The sequence below is a fragment of the Porites lutea genome, chromosome 2 (genome assembly GCF_958299795.1).
Source record: "Porites lutea chromosome 2, jaPorLute2.1, whole genome shotgun sequence".
Taxonomy (NCBI): Eukaryota; Metazoa; Cnidaria; class Anthozoa; order Scleractinia; family Poritidae; genus Porites; species Porites lutea.
Window position 1 is genome coordinate 24,176,392 of NC_133202.1, and position 24,903 is coordinate 24,201,294.

Genomic DNA, 24,903 nt, shown 5'->3' on the forward strand with positions numbered 1-24,903 from the left:
TCCCCGGTCCATGGACCACCCCAGTGGACCTAGTCCATGGACCCCATCATGGACCCCAAGTCCATGGACTACCCCCTGTGGACCACCCCTAATTATTGAAGATGAATTTTACTGAAGTTCTAAACGAGTTTTAAGAACCTTGAATGGACGAATCTGTGTCGATAAATTGTATATAACTATTATCCGGATTAAAGACCCCTCATATACACTTGGTCCAATTTTTCCTGAACACCATGAATGCAATAGGTTGGGTTAGCTGGTCTGGTGAACGAGTAACAATATTTGAAGGGGGGGAGGTAGGGCCGAAGCGTTGCGTGACGACAGGTAGCGCATGATGATTGAGTACCCTCCGTCAGACTATCTTTCCCTTGATAACCCTCAGAAAAAAATATTTATCAGCAAACGTATTGAATCCTGCTTACAGATCAAGCTCAAAATGACCTGCAAATTTTAAAACAATGTGGTTGGTCAGACGTCTGACAAGCTTTGCGGACACAACAGTTATATGCACGTCATTTTATGCTTGATCCCGGAGCAGGATTCTAAATAAACGATTCTATGGGCTAGTAAGCGAAGGGAAGGGAACTCTGGGAAGGGTATGCAAAGCGATGACCCCCAAAAAAACGTCTGCTCAGTGAGGCTAATTTCTCCCAACAATATAATTTGCTACTCCTTCACCAGACTAAATGGAATTCGATCAAGGAAATTTAAACAGGTGTATAATATGAGGAGCCCATAACCCTGTTAATATAAAATGACAGCAGTTTTACCAATTTAAGGTTCCTAAAATCCATTTCTGACCTCTTGAAAAATTCATCTTATAAAATTAGGGATGGTCCACAGGGGTAGTCCATGCTGTGGTGGTCCATGGACCGGAGGTCTATGTTTTGTATAAACCCAACAACACTTCGTTTTCACTTGACTTGCTTTTCTTACAAAAATCACATGATTTTTCGTCCCTTTATGATTTCCTTACCAACTTTGGATACGCCGTAACGCAAGTCCTCCTCGGCTGATTAACATGAAATATTTTTCCAAGTGTGGAATTTAATAAAGTTTAAAAGAGAAAAAAATTTTTTGAGGTTCCTTGGCTTGTTTTGTTTTTGTATAGTAAAACATCAATTCAGAAGAGTTTAGTCCAGAGTCCTTTCACTGTAAAATCACATGTATTTGTACATAAAAAGCGGTCTTAACATAATTAAAAATTTTGGGAAGTAATACAGCAAATGAAGTGAGCACATAATTTCAATAACCTCACGGTCCAAAAAGCAATATTAAAAAAGAAAAGGAGAAGGAGAATTAGGAGTAAATTGGAGTAGAATCGATTCCCGGCCGCGAACTGAATAGCGTTGATAATAAACTGAACAAAGATTATCATTAGATAATAATTTTGCTCTCAACATTTGGTGTTCATTCAGAGATATCATTCCTTGTATTTTGACATTTTTATTCAAAGATGAATATTACAAAAATAGAATCGTAGACTGTAATTTTGCACTTTCGCCAAACCAAGTCTCATAAATGTTATACTAGGACAAATTTAATATTCTTTTTTTTTTTTGGCGGCTAGTTACCCCTTAGAGATGCAAAGCGACCACCTCCGCAAGGGAACATTTTAACTTAGTCTTTGAATTTGTGTTTTTTCGTTGTTGTTGTTTTTTTTTTTTTCTATTTTGCTTTACTTTCCGTGGTTTGAAATATTTCCATTTTAGACCTTTTATATTAAACCGATACTCTATATCTCACCTGCACAAATCGGAATAATCTCTCATGCTATTATTCTTTGGATGAAAGTTGTCAGATTCTTTTTTCGTTGCAGCAACAAAAGAAATGGATCTTAAAACTGGTTTAATTAATGCCAGGGGATTAGGAGACAGAATCAAGCGACGGGAATTCTTTAATTGGTTGCGGAAAAAACAACTGGCAATGTAGTTTATTCAAGAAGCTCATTGCATTGAAAATTATATGGATGACTGACGAGCTGAATGGGGTTATCAGGCCCTTTTCAACTGCTGCTCTGGTAAAAAGGCAGGTTTTCAATCATATTGTTTAACAATACTTTCACCTTTAAAATCAGGAGAGCATACTGCGACCCTGGGAACGCTTTACAAACTGTGACTTACAGGAAACAATTAACGGGAAACAATTAACCTTGGTAAATTTATACGCTCCTTCTCAATGATGATCCAACTTTTTTACCTCAGTTTTTGAGCGCTGTAGCAGATATTAAGTGCGATGAGGTCATAATTGATAGGCCATTTTACAGTTATGGATGGAAGCGAGGCTGGAGGTGACCCTGTTTCGATACAAACCTCCCTGTTCTTATGGTAATTAGTATTTGTCAAGGACAATTTCCATAACAAAGTAAATGAGGCTTGTATCAAAACAAGGTCAACCTTAGCCTCACATTCACTCGAAGGCTAGGGTACTAAGTCCACAACTGTAAAATGGTCTATGAATGATTTTCCAGTAATCGGAGACCCATGTTTTGCGCACAGGATTCTGGGATCGCCAGGGGGCAAACATTGCGAGTCGTTACAAAGAAATGTATGGCGTGGAGTTGTTAATCAGTTAAAAGCGTTGTGTTTGGACAGAGAATGCCGCATTTTGCCGCGATTTTATGAGAAACGGAGGTGACTAATGTTGGGGCGTTGAAATTTTAAGTTTCTGTGTGATTAATGCGATAAATTCTATCGATAAACACTCCTTGCGTGAGGTTGAGGGTGAAATTTTACACAGTGATCTTCATGAAGAAAAGGTCTCGAAATATATCGTGCAAATTTAGGCATACACGTAGGGGGATTGGCTCATTTAAGCGTTTAAGTTATAATTACGTGTAGTGATATTTACGACGAGTGTAACTACGCTCGGCCGCGATGAGCTGTGTGCGGCGCTGTGCGGGTTATAACAAGACAACAATCATAGGTATGTACGTGGCCATAAAAATAAAAAATCCACCTTTACTTTGGTATAAACAAAGTGACATCTACGAAATATTTCATGGAAAGTACATGGTATTTAACCCTAAGTAGATGAGGCAGAAATCGTACCAAAGAGTAAGATTTTCGATCCAAAAGCAGTCAGAGTGTGTTAATAAATACCCCGGGGGGGGGGGGGCACTTTAGGAATTTCTGTGTGGGGATGTGCCGCTGGGAAACTGGAACCCTTAACCTTTACCAGAGCTAGTTCAGCTGAATTTTGCTACCCTATACTAGAGTAAACTCCCCAAATCCCCCTATCCTAGAGTAGCTGTGTACCTAGTCTAGATAAAATCTTCAACCAACTGATCAGTTTCCTGAAAAATGATACCCTATTCTAGAGCCAAACGCTCTGATTTATATACCATATCCTAGAGTAAACTGCTTGAAAACCATACCCTTCACAGCGGCACATACCTATATAGCCCATATATGGCAGTACCCCCCCCCCCCCCCCCCCGGGATAAATACCAAGTTGATGTGCGAAATTCTGAGATTCTATATCTTCCCTAAAAATGATTGGAAAAGGTATTAGAACTCATTGGCGCTCTGGATCATGACAAAACATTTCGCTTGTATTTTTTTAAGCGAGAAGAAATCAATATACTAATGCGGGGAAGTTGTTTTTGTTTTTAAAGTTAATATCTATCAAATTCGACAATACATAAGCTTACCTAAACCTTTGATCGTTGTCACAAACCGGCACAGCATTGTGATCGCCGCAGAGCGGAGCGTAATTACACTCGTTGTAAATATGAGCACATGTAAGTACAACTGGAAAGGCTTAAATGAGTCCGCATTCCCCGCTCCGGTATTTATACCTAAGTTAGTAACTGTGTGCTGAAACTTACCTTTCCTTTTTGACTATATAGTTCGAGACCATTAGAGAAATTTCACAGTCGACCTTACTCAAGGAGTGTTTATCGATGGATTTCATAGCATTGATCCCACAAAAACTTACCATTTTAAAGCAACAACATTAGTCACCTCCGCTTCTCATAAAATCAAGGCAAAATGCGGCATTCTCTGTCCAAAGACACTGCTTTTAACGGAGAAACAGCTCCAAGCGATACTTTTCTTTGTAGCGACTTGCAATGTTTGCCCCCTGGAGATCCCATAATCCTGTGCGCATAACTAAGTCTCACATTACTGGAAAATCATTCATTAACGGAGACTATAATTTAGTACTGGATGTTGAGAAAGATTGAAAAGGTGGCCTTGCAAAAGCCCACAAAAAATCGTTGGAAGTCATAAATAGCTACTGTGGAGACTTAGACCTAATTGATGTCTGGATAATAAAAAACCCTGAACAAGGACGATTTACATGGAGACAAAAGAACCCCGAGGTACATTGCAGACTCGATATTTTTTTTTTCTCTCGAAATTCAATGCACATCTTGCAGATCAATCAACACAGACTTCGTCCCTGGTTATAAGAAAGAAAAGAAAAGAAAAGACGGGAACTTGAGAGCATAATCGAATACCAGACAAAAGGGGCTATTTTAAGACCTAAATCGCGATCATTCTCGTCCCCAGAGCCACTCGGCTTAATTTGAAACCAACTCAACGCACGAGCCGAAGATCGCCGAAGCAACTCTCGTTTCTAGTCGTCCTCGATCACTTCCTTCTGAGGGATTCCATCTAGCCACAACCATGTGTAAAACCCACGTGTGTCATGTACCATATGCATTTGTTGTATGATCTCAAATTTACGCTCCTCCGAGAACGCGCCAGCATACCGCGGCTGCTAATTAGGGCGTTACAAAGACAATTGCAAGTTTTCAGGAGCACCCAACGAGAAAATAGTTCAAAACCACCTAAACATAGCATTGTTGAACGTATTTTAGTATTTAAACCGTAAATATAGGCATATCTTTATCCCCTAAAAATTTTTCATCTGTTCGGATTTCCCAGCTGAAAGTCTAGTGATCTGAAAATTATAGGGATCAAAACTTACCTTTCAAAATCCCACCCAGAAAAAAGGCTCCCGAAAATTCTAGGTGACCTTTTAAGGGTAAAAATCCGTTAAAAATGTGCAATTTTCTAGATGTTCGAAAATCCTAGGAGAGGCCAGCGAGCAAGAAATTTTACAACAAATGTTCCAAAAATTCTAGATCTCAGATCGTCTTCCGAACAGATATTTTCCAAAAATTGACGTTCGGTGCCCCTGAGTTTTTACCGAGATGATTCAGATACGGTCTATCTTGGTCTTTCTTACGATCTACGTCCCAAGTGAATATTCTGAAGGTATAAATTCTGATTGGCTTAATGGTTGGAAATGTTGGACTCTGCCCAGCAAAAACGTTTAAGCGAAGGAGAGTAACAGAAGACTTGAGAAATGGAGGGCCACTTGAAATGCCCACAATAGCAAAACTGATAAAAATTAAGGTACTGTTGCATCAGTTTTCGAATTTAATTTTTATTTTACATCATATGCGCCTTTTTAGGCTTAATTTCGCAACAAAAATATACAAATGAATTTCATACGTTAATCATTATTAACCATTTAGCTGACAACTGACAAAAAGCCTAAAACTTAACTGACAACTGACAAATAGCCAAAATTTTAACTGACAACTGACATTTGCCCCACCCCCCCCCCCCCCCCTCCAGACCCTCTTGAACTGTGTATTCATGAACTTTTAACCACAGAATTCTTTCAGTTTTATTCTTTATCACACTAAAAAAAAATCGAAAATGTTGTAAATTTCCTGTCTGTGCTTTATCGCGGACGAAGGGAGTTGGATTGACTGCGGCAGAACTAACTCGTTCATGTCTGGTAATAATTGGAAATATTTGGATAGACCTAGTTAAGACGATCGACGAGCGAGGAGAGATTAACGGCTGTATTCGCAGGTCATTAGACTAAACTTGTTCATGGTAGTGAAACTTAGACTAAGGTGGTCAGGATGGAAAGTCAATTTTACACCTATTCAGGTATCACCGACGGAGAGCTGTGCCTAAGAAGTCATTCATATTAAACAAAATAAAAGAGTGCAGCATTCTATGCCAACTTCTTTATCACAATGAAAATCATAATTATAGCTCTTAGTTTGTTGTCTTTTTAGTCTCGCTTGCGTAAGCAGCGAGACTCATAATCTGCAACACGTTTTCTTCGTATTTAGGACACAAAAGGGGAATCATTGTGCCAGGCGTTCCTAGCAGAGACCGTGGAAACTGGGAATAAGAATCGTTGCGTGATCGAACCCACGCATGATTTGCGAAGAAAGAAATTTAGAGCTTTTCCGATACGTGTCAGTCCACGAATTCTATCGCTTCAAAGCGTTGATTACTTTGGAACAAGTGAACACTACTGAGTGGTCGGAAAAAAAATAAGAATCTTAATTAACAAAACCGCGATGTTCAGGTGTCAGTAAACTTTCCTTGTATACAAATGGGTCTTGTGATGGGCATGCGGTTTATTTGCGGCGAGGATTGAAATGAAGCGCCATGTAAATCACTTCTTTGATCTCTGGCAATGATGTCATTTCTCTGGAATCGAGACCCTTGAATTTTCGTGTATTTATACACTAGTATAGCCTGCGACCGCAGACGTATTTCGGGTCGTCGCTAACACGCGTACTAAATCAATTCAGAAACAAATTAAAAAGGATCGACGACGATAAAGTAGGAAGTAAAAAACCTTTAGCGAATCCTGTTTCGTGTAAAGTTAATCGCCTCCTCATTTCTCGATCTAATCTCCAAGCAAGCGGGACTGAAATGAACGCCGCTGTAAAAGTGTTCTTGTTTGGTATATTCTTTTTCAAGGGTTAGCCAAGCCATACCTAGATTTCTCTATTAGGAGCCTAATTCTAATTTACTGACGAGCGTCCACATCACATTCACAGGAGACTCGTCCCTCCGAGCAGTCTGGATACATTGTCCATGAAAGAGAGAGTATTTTTAAGAGCCAATTAAAGTTTTATGTATGTACCGAAGAATGTGCCCATAAAACCTCTGAATGAGATTGTCAAGTTAAATTCCCGTTATTGCAAAGTAGTTATTGCCTAGCAAATATTTGAAGTGGTCTTAATAAAAATCAACGCGTTTAATGAAAGCTCTCTATCAAACTTCCGCAATATTGGGGGTCATTTGTCCTCTTATCACTTGTGCATCATTTTACTACTGTAAATCCTCCATTAACCCTTCTCTCTCAAATAAGCCCCCCCCCCCCCCATTCAAGGGAAGAAAGTTAATAGCCCCCCCCCCCTCCCATCTCTCTTTTAAGCCCTGCCTTCCCCTCCCCCTTTTTATTCTTTACTAGTAATGAATGATATACTGTGTTAATCAAACACTTCATTGGGACTGATCATGAATAATTTATTGAGGTGTTGGAAGTTCAGATTTGTTTCTGATCATCGACTTAATAAAATTCAATTTCTTGTACTTGAGCTTTTCCACTTCGCATTGTAGTTTTTATGGAGAACTGATACCACCATCGTCGCTAAATCAGATAAGCCCCACCCCTCTAAATAAGCCCCCGTCTCTATTAAGCTCCCCATCAATCGTGTGGGGGTTAACAGACGATTTACGGTATATAAAGAAAACGGTAACCGGTTAGTTTGCAAGAAACAACAAAGATAATTCGACGAGATTTGTCACTAAAGAGACTTATTATCATTTTTATTTAGACCAATTACGGGTTGAGCTCGTAGTATCTTTATTTTTTTTCCTAATACTAATGGGCATATTTATTATAGAGATATAATGGACTTGCCGGAACACTTTGCCATCACGCTCAGAGTAATAAGAACTTATACATTCTTCATGTACTTCATATAGGTTAAAAGATATCAAATCACTAACAAACAAAAGTGCCAAACGTACGTTCGAGCTTATCCATTTAACAAAAATTCATTGTTTAGTTGGTCGGATAATATTCTAATAGACGACATCTACATGCCTCTCAGAAAAAGAAAAAAAGAGGCCAAGGTATTTTGTTAGGTGCTGAAAATTAGAACTTAGAGTCAGTTCTTAGTTGATGAACTATGCTATCCTTAAAGTCCCCCGGCAATCCTGTCTTGTCTAAATGATCTAGCTTATTCGAGGCTGTAATGGAGGAGTCTCGTAATCTCGACTCTCCAAAGGAGAAGCGAAAACTTGATGTCAAATCGCATTCTCTTTCTCATATTGAATACAATGCTATACTGGACATACAGCACAGGAAGGGCAACACGATACACGTATTGACATTTAAGGCTAACGAGGGAGGTTAGGCTGATAGAGCTCTGCTAATTGGCTATTGTGCTCTTTCTTCGTTCCGTTATTTTTCTTTTCACTTAATTATCTTCAGTCACCAAGAAATAACTGCCATATTGGCAGCAATGACATCAGCAACCCACACAGCCGCATCCCAGCATGCACTGCTGAAGACTTTGAAGACTTCTTTGAACAAGGTACTGGACAATCTCCCAAGGATATTGGTTCTACTTTCTTCTCATCATCAGAAGATTTGCCTGACGATATAAATATTTTTAAAGATTTGGGATAAGAATCCACAAAAAATGAACAACTACTGATTTTTGAGATTAAGGCATGTTTCGATCGATCTCGATCACTGATCAGTTCAGTTACAAGTGAGACACTCTTATGAGGCGATGGGCGCCTGCTACGCAGACTAAGCTAGGAGAGGTATATCTAAATCTAACGTTGTCCTGAATAAGCGCGAGATAACGAATATTACACACATTCGGGAAAAACTTAAAATTGTCAATTTGTTTAAAGGAAAAAATATGGAACAAAAATGAAGAAAATAAGTAATGATAACGATCACGATATTGATGAGGAAGATGATGATGATGATGATGATGATGATGATGATGATGATGATGATGATGATGATGATGATGATGATGATGATAGGAAAAGTAAAGTCCGGTTAAAACAAAAGAGCAAGCTCAGATTATTAAGTTGCATGTTCAATGTTGAATTCTCCCTCCTAATATATGAGAAATTGATATCTGTTGCTTGGAAAGACGAAAGTGTCGGTTGTCCACATTAACGACCATAGGTATTAAAGGGATTGAATTGAGAGAGGAAATGGCTTTCGCCGTGCAGGAACAAAGAAAACTGTCCGTAATTATGGTGAGTGTCCGTACAGCGGGGTTAGAGTGACATAAAATTTATTTCCACTCAAAGGGCTACACTACAATTACACTAAATCGCATTCAAGTTAAAGGAAAAAGTAAAGGGAGGTCATGTCTTCATGTATACTTACCATTCCCGTCGACATCCTCGTAGTCATAACCGAACTCGAAAGACTTCTTAAACATCTGTTGATGAGTATACACAGGATAAAGTGGTACAATGACGTCATCTTTGTTGTGTCCGATGGGTGCATCGTAACTTGAAAGAACCGAAGCGTCCTTGTTGAACTTGCGAAGCCATTTCTCATAAATACGATCCACAAAGGAATGATGAAGGGGAAAGATAGGGTCGTTTGACGCTGAAGGTACATCCCCCATGACCCCACCCAAGACTATGTGAACCTGGTTATGTAAGGTGTGGACATTTTGAAAACGATAACCGGTCTTTGTACTGGCGTAGCCTTCCAGGATGTTTCTAAAATTGCAGCTTGACTCTTTGCCATAGGGTGGCAGGTCAAAACTTTCAAACCGGAGTGCAAAATTGACTTCTTCTGTTGTCGGAAATGTCATTGTATATCCCTCATTTCTTACTTTGTCTTCCTTTTCCTTCTCAGTTCTCCGTTTTAAACCAGGTTCCTTGTTCGTTGGGTCACAAATCTTTGTCAGGGAATAAGTTTGTTCACTGGTGCAAATAACGTACCAGTTGTCAAAGTATTTGCCATTCACAGTGCCATCAGCTTGGTTTGTCACACCAAGAAGCTCCTCAGAACAAATAGCGGGATCACAATGTGTTTTATTTCCAGTCCAGTCCCAATAAGGAACAGTAAAGTTTTCATCGTTACCAATTTCCTGCAAGGTTCTCTCCCAAGCCAACATATACAGTCGATGCCAGGTGGGAAACCCCTGCCCGTCATGCGCAAAGTCAATATCTGCCCGTGTCATGTTATGTGGTTTTATGGTGTCTCGTGCAGCATAGTAGTGCATCCACACGAACAAGTCATAGTTGCTGATGTTGTGAAAGAATGCTGTTGGGTCGCGGTTGGCCATGACGGTTTCGTTGATCTCTTCGTATGGAGTTAAAGTCACCACATAATCGCTTATGTAGTACCTGGACATGTTGATGTACCTCATGTATCGATCTTTCTCCTCGGCTGACAACGTGAGAAAATTTTTGCGTGTCAGGGTTTTTTTCTGCGTGCAGTTTTTGCCATAGTAGCCAAACTCGCACTTGCTGCAGTCATATCCAGCAAAGTTTGAATTGCATTTGCACGTTTTGTGGTAAAGAGCATGAGGCCAGTCATGGCGATCGTCTTTTTTCTGGAATGTTTGGTAATGACTGTATTTGAAAGTCCAATCACGAATAATCAATTCCTGGCATGTACCTCTGTTTCCATCATTACCGCATGGCGCACTAAAGCCCTTTGGGATTGGACAACATTTCTTGTTTTTCAGACTCGTCAGGGATGTACAAACTCTAGGGAACTGGCCTTCAGCACAAGGAAAGATGAAGACAAAAAAGACAAGACATGTGATGATACGGCAGCTCATCTTACTCGCGTTTTCCTGAATGAAGAAAAATAATTGTTCATTAACGATACTCAAGCAGACTCGTACCCAGTCGCTAATTATGTGTTTTTGGGGTGAGAGAAGATTGGGGGTTAGGTTGAGGTGCGCGGACTTTCATCGGAAGATACGATATAAGCAAAAATTCTGCCAAATTTGGTCATCAGTAGCTGGTTATGGTGAATTATGCGTGTGCTTTTAGCCAATCAGAATCGGGGAAACATTCTGAATGAATTATAATACCAGTTAATTTATTCCGAACACAAGTGCTACAGTTTTTTTAGCTATAATGCACTCTTTTTCAAAGCTCAGTACAGTGATCTATTTCCTCCAAATAATATTGTACCGTATAAAAACCAAGGTGTCATATTTTACGTTATTCAGCGCATTCGGATTCGCGATAGTTTGCAGTCGGTACAATGACGAAGATACGAGGATATATTTATGTAAGATGACAAACCACCTTTGTTGGCGCGTCGGAAAAAAAAAAAAAGTCAGTTGGCTCCTGATTCTCAGAAACTCACCTCCCGTTTAAAAGAAGCTTACAACGGAAGTGAAACAAATTTTGACAATCACTGATTATTATATTCTTATAACTTCTGCCTGATGCTGTTTTTTTAAACTAGCTTCCTTAGGAATTTGAACAAACAATAAAATTTTCAGAAAAAGGTTCGTATCAAAACACTTGGAACCATATTTACACATGATAAGCACGGTTACAGACGGCTACGCTGTCTGAAGTATTTCTCATTACCATTAGGTTGGATTGACGTGAGGTACAGTACAAGAACAAACTACAAGTACAAGTGCACGCTGCAGTACCATGCTTATATCGTTTAGTTGGTTCTGTCAGTAAAAACTCTTTGCAATCTTCAGTACCCTCGTTTTTGTCGACACATGCGCTCTCCACATCAAGCTAAACCAAGTGAAATTCATTTGAAAAAACTCAAGTCAAAATGTACCAGTTTTGACTCTCTCGAACTCTCAGTTTACAATTGCAAGTCCCTAATTAAATTAACTGCAGACTCGCAGTGGTTAGTCACTGAAGACTGCCAGTAGCTTTTATTCTCACCGTGATATTTCCACCTTTAACGAATTTTCAGTCAAACTTAATCCACTATACGACCACACAATTCCTAGAAACGGTTAAACTTTCGCATTGTCTTCGGGATTTCCTTAATAAATCAAAGGCCCCTACGAGCGAGCTCATTGATGAATTGAATTAGAAAAGACAGTTCAATAATCAAAGTAAAACATATATATCTTTTTGGACGGTTCATTGTGTACAGACTTGCCAAAATAATTCGAATGATTCGAGGTATGCGATTGCATGTGCACCTAAATATTCTAGAAACTTGTTATCAGCGCACTATTTCAATTTAACGCCACTTTAACGCTTTTTAGTTGTAAAATAATTTGCTTTCTCATGTGACCGCCAAACACTTTCCGAACGATTGTGCACTTTCTTGTAAAATGCCGAGTTTTATTTAAACCGTGGTTTTAAATAATTATTTTCATGGACCTGGAAGGTTTCATTTCTGAATCAGTGCTTTTAAATAAATGTTTCCATATGCTGGTCGCAAAGAGTACGTAACAGTTAGTATATGTACCACGAGCTATTAAATACAGAATACAGGCGTTTATGACTAAATTAGACTACTTTAGAACGAGCTTTTGCACAACACTAGCTTAAAATTACTTCAATAAACGTGCTCTGACCTACAGTCTCAGTCAAAATTGCTGGGACACTTTTGTGTCTCCTTGTCCCCTCAAAGTTGGTGTACAAGATTTGGTGACTAAGCCGCGAAAAACAACTTTGAGAGGGACAAGGGGAGCACGAGAAGGAAAAAAACAGCGTTTGGTTTAAGTCTCCCAACTATTTTTGTCTGAGACTGTAGCTACGTAATTTAAACGCAGTCGAAGTATCTTATTGTCCTTCTGCACCTGAATATTCTAGAAACTTGTTTTTGCCAGCGCAGCATTTCCTGTAGAAATTACATATTTAATGGCACTGATAAATGGAATTAATCTCCGACAAACAAAAGCCTACTGGGCAAAGATCACCTAATTACAGAATTCAAGCAAAATAGCACAACGCTTCGGTTGGTTCTAAAACAATTTGCGCACTCATGTCACTCAGCTGTATCAAAGAATTCCAAACAACTGATAGTGCACTTTTTGTAAAATAAGTAGTCTTATATAAGGCCGAGCTTTATTTAAACCGTCGTTTTAAACAATTTATGGACCTCGAGGGTTTCCTATTCTTTGAATGGATAAAATCAAATTCAGGGAAACTGAGCTGGTAGAAATTTCATAACTGCCTCTAGGGCTTTCCACAAGTTGCTCGAGATTTTCCAAAAAGTTGCTCTAAAAACAATCAAAAGTTGTTTTTTCTAACGAAAGTTGCTCGAAAAAATATAAAATTTTTTTGGTCTCACTGCAGGATGCTAAAATATGCAAATTATACAAGGCCAATTTAAGCACTAAAAGGTGTTTCGATATCTCAGAATTAGAAGATATCTATAAAAATTGCTCAGAATGCAAACAGTTGCCCGAAACGAAAAAAGTTGCTCGAAATACGAGACGTTGCCAAAAAGGTTGCCGAGCAACTTGTGGCAAGCCCTAACTGCTTCGCGTGTGAATTCACGGTTCATTTACAGAGATATGAATCTGAAATCTACAACTACCAACGGATTCAACTTTCAAATAATAAATTCGTTAATGGAATCGGTCAGTATAAAACACGGACTACGGACTGCGGACTACGGACTGCGGACTGAGTATAAAATACGGACTAGGTATAAAACGCGGACTGGAAAATACGGACTGGGTATAAAACACGGACTAGGTATAAAACGCGGACTGCGGACTGCGGACTGCGGACTGGGTATAAAATACAGGCTACGGACTACTTTGGTAAAAACGGTGCTAATTGGTTCTAGGTAAGGAAAAATAAGATCAAAAGATCGCTAAATAGCAAGACACGTGAGTTAAAGTTGTAAATATTCTTGGTGGAGGTGTGTCGACCGGTTCTCTGAATCATGAGCCAGATCAAAATGCTATTTTCTTCACCCATTTTTAGACCTTGTCTCGGTCTCTAACAATGATGAAAAGGTCAGGATCAGGGGGGTACTCCTTTATGTAAGGGAAGGGTAGGGGTTTTGGGCCTTTTTGGTCTGAAAACACTTTGCCCATTTTGTTTTTCGAGGGAACTACGGGAGCATATATGAATGGACGTATTTATCGTTTCAATTCCAAATGAATAAAAACGAAATAGAAATGTGCGAATTTGAAATGTATTTGGAGAATTTTTTGTTTTGTTTCCGCTCTAACTTGGTAATGATGACATAATTTCTGCCTAATTATACCTAACCTGTTCCAGGCTCCGAGATAGTTGGGTCCGCTGAATTGAGAAAGCGCGAACACGAAAATAAAACGGGAAAAAACTGGGGAGTCTCCCCAACTATCTGAGAACCTGGAACAGGCTAAATTAGGCCAGGTCCGAAAATGGGTATGGATTTTAGAGATCTGTTCTGAAAATGGGTGTGGAAAATCACATTTTTTGGTCTGCAATAAGGTCAGGATTCGGAGAACCGGGCACCAACCCCCACCAAGAATTCCCAGTACTACCCCCTTCCGGGGATCAGGAGCAGGGTGTAAAACATGTCATCATAATCATCGCTTGGAATATAACGTTGGATGACTCATTGCGGTTATTATTCACGTATGTGAGTAATCCCTCCCCCCTTGCCCTCCCCCCTAAATACCGCTTTTGTGCATCGCGGAATGCCCTACATTGACCTTCTCGTCTGAGTTCTTCATTCAGTCCTCATACGGAATTGTGGTATTCGATAAGAATTTTACTGATCTGACTAACACCAATACCATTTTTTTAATTCGGTGCTTCTTATTGGTTTAAAACTGCAAATTGAAATCTCTACTCTTCTAACTCCTTCTTTTCATAAATTCAGAGTAAAATTTCAGTTGCCTTGAGTACCGGCATAACCTTCCTTCTCCGTGGGAAGAATAGACTACGTGAACAGCCAAGGGAATGTTAAAGCTGGGACTACTGTTTTTGCTAGTCCGCTTTCCATTTCTCTCAGTTTTACCTTTCTAAAGCTGTTTTTATTTACATAGTCCGTAGTCCGCGTTTTATACCCAGTCCGTGTTTTATACTCAGTCCGGAGTCCGCGTTTTATACCTAGTCCGTATTTTATACCCAGTCCGCAGTCCGTGGTCCGCAGTCCGCAGTCCGTGTTTTATACTGACCGTTAATGGAATCTTGGAGGCAGAGCCCCCTGCTCACTACAGTGATCTCTTTCCTCCAAATAATATTGTACAGTATAAAAACCAAGGAGTCATATTTTGTGTTATTCAGTGCATTCAGCTTCGCGATAGTTTGCAGTCGGTACAGTGACGAAGAGACGAGGATATATTAAGAAAAATAAATCAATCCAAGTAGAGCAACTACTATTCAAACAACCTTTATGTTCAGAAATCATTGCTGAAGTTGAACTAATACAATTAAATAATTTTCTGAACGAATTAAACGGAAACCTATTAAGTTTGTTCTGTTTGTTCTATAAATAGACCGTCGTTGGCTTTAATTTTGTAAGATTATTAAACAAAGCATAAAACAAAGCATCTCAAAAATATCACGATTAACTTTATTAATTTTTGCGGAGCTAAAACATCTCATACCAACTTCAATGTAAATTACGGCTAAAGCAACTTCAGAGAGAATATTTGAAAGCTAGATATGAAATTCGAGGAAAATAAAGAATTCATGAGAAATCTCTCCTTACAGTTTTAAACAATTCATGGACCTCGAGGGTTTCGTATAAAAGTCAGTTATTGTTGAAAGTAATAAGCTCATTAATAAATAAACGTTTACACATGCTGCATGCTGTTCACGACTGTTTTCTCAAAGAGTACGTATTAAACTCTTAGATATATAACTTCGAGCTCTAGCGTTTATGGCATTCGAGGACCGTTTTTTGCAGCTGAGGCATTCGCTTTTGGCTGAACGAAGTCCAATTGTCAGGCTGCGATAGCTGTTTCACACTCCTGTCGCTCGCATCTTCTCCATATCAAGTTATATCGGAAACAAATGTGCACAATTCGTCCAAATGTACAACAATGGTCCACGCTTTATTATTTCGACGTCCTTTTAACAATTCCAAATCCATTTCTTGCAGACGATATTGTCAGTGTTCTTTAGAATGTTTCCATTTATTCAAACCCATCTTTGGCTGGCTACTCTATGATGTATCGGGAAAAATGTACGCCTTACAAGTACCCTCTAGAATATGCCAAACATAGTATGCGTGAATGGAACTCGGAAAAAAATAATACTAAGTCAGGGAGGTAAGAGTAAAATGTTTAATCTGACTTTCATGAATAAATTAACGAGAATCGAGTGAGTGAGTGAGTGAGTGAGTGAGTGATCGAGTGCCATTCGAGTGCCTCCAAAAGCCCACGGCATGACTACGTCACCATGAAAAAGGCTACGTATTTTGCATACGCTGGAGATTGGTTAGACTGTTTCAAAACAGCTTTCAGTTTAGTTTGCAAAGATCAGTCAGTATTGCTTTTAACTTTGTTCAGAAATTGTACAAGGCAAATTTTTTCTGTTTTGATGAAAAACTGCCAATGAGAAAGCAATGAAACACGTTCGGCAAAAACACTTCCGCTTTTGCCGACTAGCAGTATGCCCGCCGAGTCTTGCCAAAACACAACAAACAACAACCATCAAAAGAACGAATAGATCGAACCTTAGAAAAATAAGAATCGAAGGGAAAGCACTGTCAATGCACTTACAAAACTGGGTACGTAATTACATTCATAACCGTCATAATCGGTCTTGCCGAGAATTGATTTCTGTCTATGCAGATCATTGTCTTACAACACTTCCGCTTTTACCGACTAGCAATGTGTCCGCCGAGTCTTGCCAAAACATAACAAACGACAACCATCAAAAGAACGAATAGATCGAACCTTAGAAAAATAAGAATTGAGCGGAAAGCACTGTCAAGTTTACAAAACTGCGTGAGTATTTAGATTCATAACCGTCATAATCGTTCTTACCGAGAACTGCTTCCTGTCTATGCAGATCGTTGTCTTGCAAACATTTTTGCACCACGTCAGGCTATACGTGATTCTTGTCATTGAAGTATAACTGTTATCGAATTTGCAAAAAAATCCTAACGTGTAAAGCTCTTTTTCCGTGATTTCCCATACTCTTGAAGACCTTGAAGAGAGGCAATTTCGCCTTTATGATTCCAAGAGCCTAAACATAGCAGCATACTTCTTTCTAAATAACACTTGATCCCCTTCGTCAAATCTAAAACCACACGGCATTCTTTTGAACAAACAATGTAAAAATTTACCTCTGTCTCTTTTAACTGCACTGTGGTTGGATTGAAGCTTCTTTACGCTCCTCGATCTAGGTCCACCTCAAACTGAATTCCCTGATTTAACTTTAAGCGCTGAGATATAAGAAAGTCAGACCTTACTCAGACCCTTCAAATTCCAAGAAGTGCATTGCGACTGACAAAGCGTGATGTGTTTAGCAGCTGTGCCAGGCGGTGTGCGTCACGACCCATGAAGGTTCATGGATAAAACTGTTACTGTGCCTCATTTCAATCGTGACGTGGTCGAGTTCGCATCTTGTAAGAGAAATGAATCAAACCCAGGGATCAAAACACTGCTGCCTTTTCCGAAAACATTACGGACGAGAGCGATTTCGAGAATTTTCAAGATCTCATAGTGGCCTTAGATGCTTGCTATTGGCTTCACTAGACAATTTCAAGAAGTTTATCGCGATTCGGAAGCGATCGTGCGATCCAGCCGACTTTGAGCGGCGACTAATTTCCTGCTTCTCATAAGATTTTATGTACTGTTTGGTTTATATGTATGTTTTTGTCTCATAGTGAAAGAGATCTGTAGTTCATACCTGGATTTGCTTAACTAAAAAAATTCGTCCATTAGAAGTGTTTATATATCTGGTGGACTTTGTTACCGGCAAAGCAGGGGGAGCGCGTGCAAACAGCAAGGTGAGAAATCGTCTCTCATAACAATTTTATTTTCATCGACAAGTTTATATTATTTTGAAAACAGTGCCCGTTTGAAAGCCTTATGTGCAAATAAATCTTCTATCAGGCAAGGGGAAAACAGACCGAAAGAGTCGAACAGCTGCAGCACAATCGGAATTTCACCGAAGCTACAGTCGCAGAAATAAACAGTGAAATAAACCACGATCTTGTCTGTGGGTTCATTGAAGTGAGCGCAGTATATCGATTTTGTTATAAAGTAAAACCTAACCTCACAGTTTTAAAATCCTGTATGATGCTGTCTGGATCTTCGATAAGGGTTTTGTGTTTTGGTAGAGATTAACAAGAGTAACAAGATGGCCAAAATAATTCGATAAAACCGCTAACGGTAACCAGCAATAAATCCAAGAAGAACGGCAAAAACTTGGCTGTCGTTACCATTAGCTTGGATTGACGGGAGGTACAGTACAAGTACACACTGCACTAACATGCTTATATCGTTTACTTGGTTCTGTCAGTAAAAACTCTTTGCAATCTTCAGTACTCCTCGTTTTTGTCGACACATGCTCTCTCCACATCAAGCTAAACCAAGTGAAATTCATTTGAAAAAACTCAAGTTAAAATGTACCATGGGGGGTGCGCCTTTACTGTAATGGGTAATGAACAGTGAATATTTCACAAGAACTTCTCTGTATTTGGTCAGATTGAAAATCTTTGAATGGATATAATTCCTTAGAAGACATTTACATCAAATTCAGGGAAACTGAGCTGGTAGAAATTTTGAAAAAAATTGCGTGTGAATTCACGACTCATTACGCATGCAAGACTGCATAGACGAATCTAAAATCTACGACTACAAACGGATTCAACCTTCGATTAACAAGACACTATGGAGCGTAAACATCGGCGTCGTACAGTTGCGGATTAATTGTGAATGTGGAGGAATAGTTAGGGTAAGAAATGATATTTTTTCGGATACCATTCCATACAAATACCCTTACTTTTCTCCTTTTTTGAATAAACATGTTGTTGTTGTTGTGTTACAGACGTCTTAACTTCTTTACCGGAAGCCCGCTAGATGCATGACCCTGTGGCTGTAATCCAATTCGGTTATAATTTCTGTCATAAATAAATTGCGCACGACGTTTCAATCAGTTTCCCGTAAGTTCAAAATAACTACTCGTCGCACGCCGACTGCTCGGAGTTCAGAAGCAAAACATTTACCTGCTGCTCGCCTAAATTAAAAAAAAAAATAAACCTACAAATCAACCATCTTTTACTTTTATCCTACAGGCTCGTCTCCGCGATCTAACGGGGCAAAGATAAGTAACTACAAACCGTAGAGGGAGCAAAATATTATATTTCTCTCTTCCTCAAAGTAAACTAAACAACTCGAGCTGATATCGAGATATCTCAAACAACTTCCGACATCACTTCGGAAACAAGATGCAAGTTTAGGTATTACATTGCGCTCCGCCTCAAATATTTGTTGTAGCCGGAAGAACTAGACGTGATCCCGCGATATGTCCCACCAGAAGCATCCTCCTGCTCCAACTCATTCCAATGTCGCTACGTCGAATACACAAAACAAGCCGCCAAGAAACAAACTTGCGTACCGAATCTTTAACCGTGCCTCGTGCATAACTTATGGCTATTTTCACCTCTCAAATTACCTTACGTCGTAGTGGCGGAATCGGCTTATCCCTCAATTAGAGTCTCATCTGATCTGCGGGTCACATATGTCGGTTCAAACCCTGGGCAAGCCAGAAATAATACTTATTTCTTCTTTATTTCTTTCAAAAGTAATAATTAATTCTGCCTCATAATTATTTCTTTCCCTTGAACAGGGGCGTAGCCAGGATTTTTTCAGAGGTACGCAAAATTATCCAAATTGCTTCGCCCCCGATCCCCACCCCCCCCCCCCCCCCCCACAAAAAAAAGAAATTAATTACGCTTTAGCCTTAGAGATTTTTTCTACATATGAAATGACGGTAGCAACTTGTAAAATACTTTGTCATTGACTGATGCACGTCAATCATCTATAATACAATAAGGCTACATACAGTTTTTCCGGATTCGTCAGGAATCCGGATAACTTTGTTATTGGGTTGGTTTTGTCGTTTTTAAGAAAATGCGGCGCGTGAATCCGAATTGAAAAGTTGCCGATTTGGTCAAGTCTCTATAGATTTTGAATCCGAAATCTAAAGTGAATCCGATGCCTTGTAAATTTTGCAATGTTTTGTAGGTTAATCAATTTGTTCAAAAAATCCGGATAATGTATACTTTTCCAAGTTTGCAGAGAACCAAAATGGAACTGTCACATTCATGAATATATATATAGGGCGCCTTGGCAACGACGACGGCGAGAGCAACAAATACGTCTCTAGCTATTAAAATGAATGTACCTTTTTTAAAAGACTTTTTGGCGTTTATTTCAATTCTCTTAACATGGGACCGCACCCAATTACAAGTTCGTACTCAGAGAAGAAATTGAATGTGTCCCTGTGTTAACGTCCTCCAAACGACGTCGCAAAAGGAAATTTAACGTCGAGTTCGTACAAGTTGTAAGGAAAAGCGCGCTGCACGTGCAAAATTTGTTGTTTTTCATTTACTTATTGGGCTCGTTTCGTTTGACGTTCTCTTTGCCGTTGCTCCCAGGATTTATCGATGTTCCGTAAACGGACTAAACGGTTAGGAATCCGAACACGTTTTTGGTAAAAACGTCGCTATCATTTCACTAGATAGATATGTCATTCAAGATTTGGTCCATTAAAATTATCTCGTTTCTCTGGAAACCTTCATTTGGATGTAGAGGAAAACAAAAGTCTGTTTTAGAAAAAAAAACTTTTCAAAGAAACAACCAGAGTTGAATGAATTGAGGCAAACTGTGCTCTTAAAATAATTATCTTGTAAATCTTTTGCTTCCTTTTCGGAATTAACTTTTTATTTTTTATCATTTATTCATTTTAGGTCTTTTTTGTGCACGACTTCATTAATCAAATTCATTAATAGCATCTTGGAGAAGGAGGAGGGGTGGCGGGGGGCGGTACGCTTGACCTGGCTTGACTGTAATTCTCAATTGAGAACATGACAAATGAACGTCTTAGCCGTCTGGAAGAGAGAAAACCATGTAAGGATGTATACAAAACATAGCCCCACGGAAGGAAATCGGCTCCTGCCCCCGGTCCATGGACCGCCCCAGTGGACCTATTCCATACACCCCTTTGTGGACCCGGTCCATGGACTACACCTGTGGACCGTCCCTAATTTTTGAAGATGAATTTTTCAAGAGGTCAGAAATGGATTTTAGGAACCTTAACTAGGCAAAACTGCTGTCATTTTATATCAACAGGGTTATGGGATCCTCATATTATACACCTGTTCAAATTTCCTTGATCGAATTCCATCTACTCTAGTGAATGAGTAGCAAAATGTATTGTAGGGAGGAATTAGCCACGCTGAGCAGACGTTTTTTTTTGGGGGGGGGGGGGGGGGTATCGTGTTGAATACCCTTCCTAGACTTCCCTTCCCTACTAGCCCATAGAATCGTTTATTCATTGGCAAACTTATTGAATCCTGCTCTCGTATCAAGCACAAAATGACCTGCATATAACTATTGTGTCCGCAAAGCTTGTCAGACGTTTGGCCAACCACATTGTTTTAAAATTTGCAGGTCATTTTGCGCTTGATCGGTAAGCAGGATTCAATAAGTTTGCTGACAAATAATTGTTTCTGTGGGCTATCAAGGGAAGGATAGTCTGGGGAGGGTACTCAATCATCATGCGTTCCTCTCTAGTCTCCGCCGGCCGTCTGTGTGTTCAATTCGACTCTTCGACATTGTCACGACTCAAAGATCCGACATCGAGATAGGTCTTACTCCTCTTTACAGTCTTTAATAAGCTCACTATGGTCTGCTTAGTTACGATGAATCTTGCTACGAAAGGAAGTTATCTGTACTACAGAGCATTGGCGACCTAGACATAAGGTAAGAAGTTGTGATGTTTTAACTTTGTTTATACCGGTTGTTTCGATACAAAGTCGTTTTAGTACAATTTATTCAGTGGGTCGAGTTGTAAATAGTTCCACCCCGTTGTGATTATCGGTTTTCAGGTGCTTCCTAGACATTTCCCACCTGAAAAATCAGGATAGCCAGCCTTTACTTAGTTGGTATTTATATTGACTGTTCCTCTGCTCCTGATGTGGTTGTGGTCAGTGCAGGTCCCTTTAGTCTGCATGCATTATGGATAATTATTATCGCTCTTGCACAAATCCTTGACGGAAAAGATAATTGTGACCAGGAGCCCATAACCCGGAGCGAGAAACTTCCATGCCCTCGTCTCACGGATTTTTTAAGGACCAGTTTGTTTTTAGTACGGTTTTGGCGCGAATTTTGAATGTCTTTTCAACTCCACAAACCAGTCCGCAAATTAAACGTACAGACCTTAAAATGATATTTTTTGCCTTTTAATAACATTTAGTTTTTCATTTTGATATCTTATACTTTGAATGCGCTCAAAAACATGGTGGAGATTCTATCTTCGCGCCCTAAATGTTTCTAAAAATAAACTGGTCCGTAAAACCACCGTGAAATAGCCCTAGTCCTAAACAGGAGTAGGATTCTGAGGATTAGGAAAGTGGCCACAGTTGAGAATGAATCGGCGATCCTCCCCAAAGCGTTCGTGGAGATGGCGCTTGGTTTCCCCCATCATCCCAACTTTTCTACCCAGAGCATCCCAGCTGTCCTGCTCAGCACACCAAGTGTCCTACCCAGCATCCCATCTGTCCCATCCAACATCCCTACTGTCCTACCCAGCATCCCTACTGTCCTAGCCAACATCCCTTCTGTCCAACCCAGCGTCCTAACTATCCTGCTCAGCATTCCAACTGTCCCACCTGGTACCCTGACTGTCATACCCAGACATGTAACTGTCCAGCTCTGGCATCCCAAATTGAGACCTTTACTTTAGCTTCTAGAAGGGGGACGAGATTTGCCCAAGAGTTTTCTTTTAACGTATTCTATAAAAAAGGGAACCCTAGAAAGTTTCATTTTACATTTTTCCACCAGAAAAATGACACAGTTGTTTTCAGTGAAGGAGGTTTTAAAAGTTGGCTCCTCATCGATAAAACCTCTAACATTTGATAGCTTAATTGTTTCCACCACAACAGCATTTTTGTTTAAACTCATACTAGCCACTCTATCACATTTTCCTGCCAAAATGATGCTGCAATCCTGGACAAAACTACTTGAGAAAATGTTTTCATTAATGCGCACTACCTAACGCAACAAAGCTATTTCCAAATCAACGGCTTTGCGTAAAGAAAACCCCTTCCCCCAGTTCAAAGTTACTTCCTACAAATGCTTAGGGATCCGGCTTTCTTTGAAGACCCAACAACACTGCTTCCAGGGGGAGGGGGGAGGGAAGAATCGGTCGGCTACGAAGTTTAGAAAAAATGCCCCCCAAGAATGCAATTTTCTCAACAGTTTTGTCCAAGATTGTGGTTCACGCGCGTACATTACGTAGTTTGGGAAATCTAGTTCTCGTAGTCCTCCTTGTCTTAGAATCTTAAGGTCTCTACTGTCATGCTAATGGATCCCAACTGAACTGTTCCACTTGGGACCCTAACTGTTCTACCTGGCATCCTAACTATTTCTGATTAATCACCTCTGCTAGCAGGGAAGGTGGGGGCAAGTTTGTGACCCCTCCCCCCCCCCCCCCCACCACCCCCACCATACAGACGACTGTAGAATTATACGACTTTGTGGAGCTATGTCTTCGTTAGTTTTCAACAAATCACTTTCAAACTTGGCAATTTTATTTCATTTAAAGGCGTTTTATTTTCCCTAAATTGTCCAGGTTTAAAAAAAAAGTGTGGAAAGGTCTATTTACCCTCAAAGAAAGGCGGACTGTAACACCTGCTAAATGGTAACACAATAAGTAAAAGACATTGCAAAGTATTTACTGCATTTACAGACGGCAGTCATCAAAAAACAGCTTTTATGCAGACAATTATTTCCTGGACTGATTTAACCAATTGAGCACAATTTTGCATTGTCACTTGAATGTGTAAATAAAAATATAGGCCAAAATATGTCTAATTATACAATTAAGCAAATGCTTCGTGTGCCGTGATTGGTCGTTGTCTTTTATCTGTTATCAATGCTGCATTCTGATTGGTTAAGCTACTGCTAGTTTATATGTTATAGCCCACTAGTAGCGAAAAGCGCCGGCTTTTTGGCAGCAAGAAAGGATTTAAGTCTAGCTTTAACTAGCTAAATTTGTTTGGGAGATTTTGCTTTCTAAAAATTCCTTGTCTCACAATAAATATTACTTCAATCTTTATGAGTTCCTCAAGCGAAGAATTCATGCATTAGTAGGAAAACTCAAAAGCAGATGTTTCTGTCGGTTTTGGTGTCCATGAAAGGGACGGCGTCTCCATACAAAGCTTAATAAATTTGGGTAAAACGCTTTTCCGAATATCTCGCATATGAAATATTGCACAGACCTTATTCTTGGCATATTCCGCTCAGCTTAGGCTAACCTTGTTACAGTTATGAGAAAAAACGCATCTTATCTATTAAACGCCCCCTCTTGGACCCCTAAAATGAAATAAACGCCCCCGGGCGTCTATTGCATTATTTACAGTACTTGATTTGGTTTATCCTATTAAGCCCCAAGCAAGACCCAAGCAAGCCCCAAGAAAGATTAGCATTAAATGTCTCCTAGCCTGAAAGCAAGCTCTCCGGGGCGCTCTTCGGGCGGCGGGACGGGAAAAGGAAGGGGAGCTTGTAACTTCGCCTCTGGAATTTGAATTCCACCTCCAATTCCCCTGTCAGATTTCCGCCAGTCAGCGCAAAGCGGAGACGTGGAGGAATGTAAACAAACATTGAAAAGATGTGCCAAGGGCAATGACGTCTCTCTAGCACTAAAATAGGAAATGTACAAAGGGAAAATAGCCTGACAGAAAGAGGCTACCCCGCCGCTATCGTGAGAAAGTACCCCCTGAGGTAAAATTCCCCGACAAGAAAACAGCTCCATAAACAGAGAAACAAATCCGCCCATAAAAAAAAAACTACCTTTCATTACACAAAGTCAATACCACCCGGTGTAACCTAGCCTAACGAAAATACTAATGGGGAAATCCCACCTTATACCAAACCAACAATGGCTAATAGAAATCTTTAAGGAGCCTCCCCTTATATCATATCGCAAGGGAAATACACTG

At 39.8% G+C, this 24,903-nt stretch overlaps 1 protein-coding gene across 1 annotated transcript; it reads right to left on the minus strand.

The window, feature by feature from the left end:
• Positions 1-7,506: 7,506 nt before the first annotated feature.
• LOC140928077 (tyrosinase-like) lies at positions 7,507-17,156 on the minus strand. The gene is made up of 3 exons (XM_073377798.1): positions 17,017-17,156; positions 9,196-10,627; positions 7,507-8,434 (listed from the first exon to the last, which is right to left on the minus strand). Exons 2-3 carry the CDS (start codon positions 10,610-10,612, stop codon positions 8,268-8,270), a joined length of 1,584 nt encoding a protein of 527 aa, XP_073233899.1. The 5' UTR covers positions 10,613-10,627; positions 17,017-17,156; the 3' UTR covers positions 7,507-8,267.
• Positions 17,157-24,903: the final 7,747 nt, after the last annotated feature.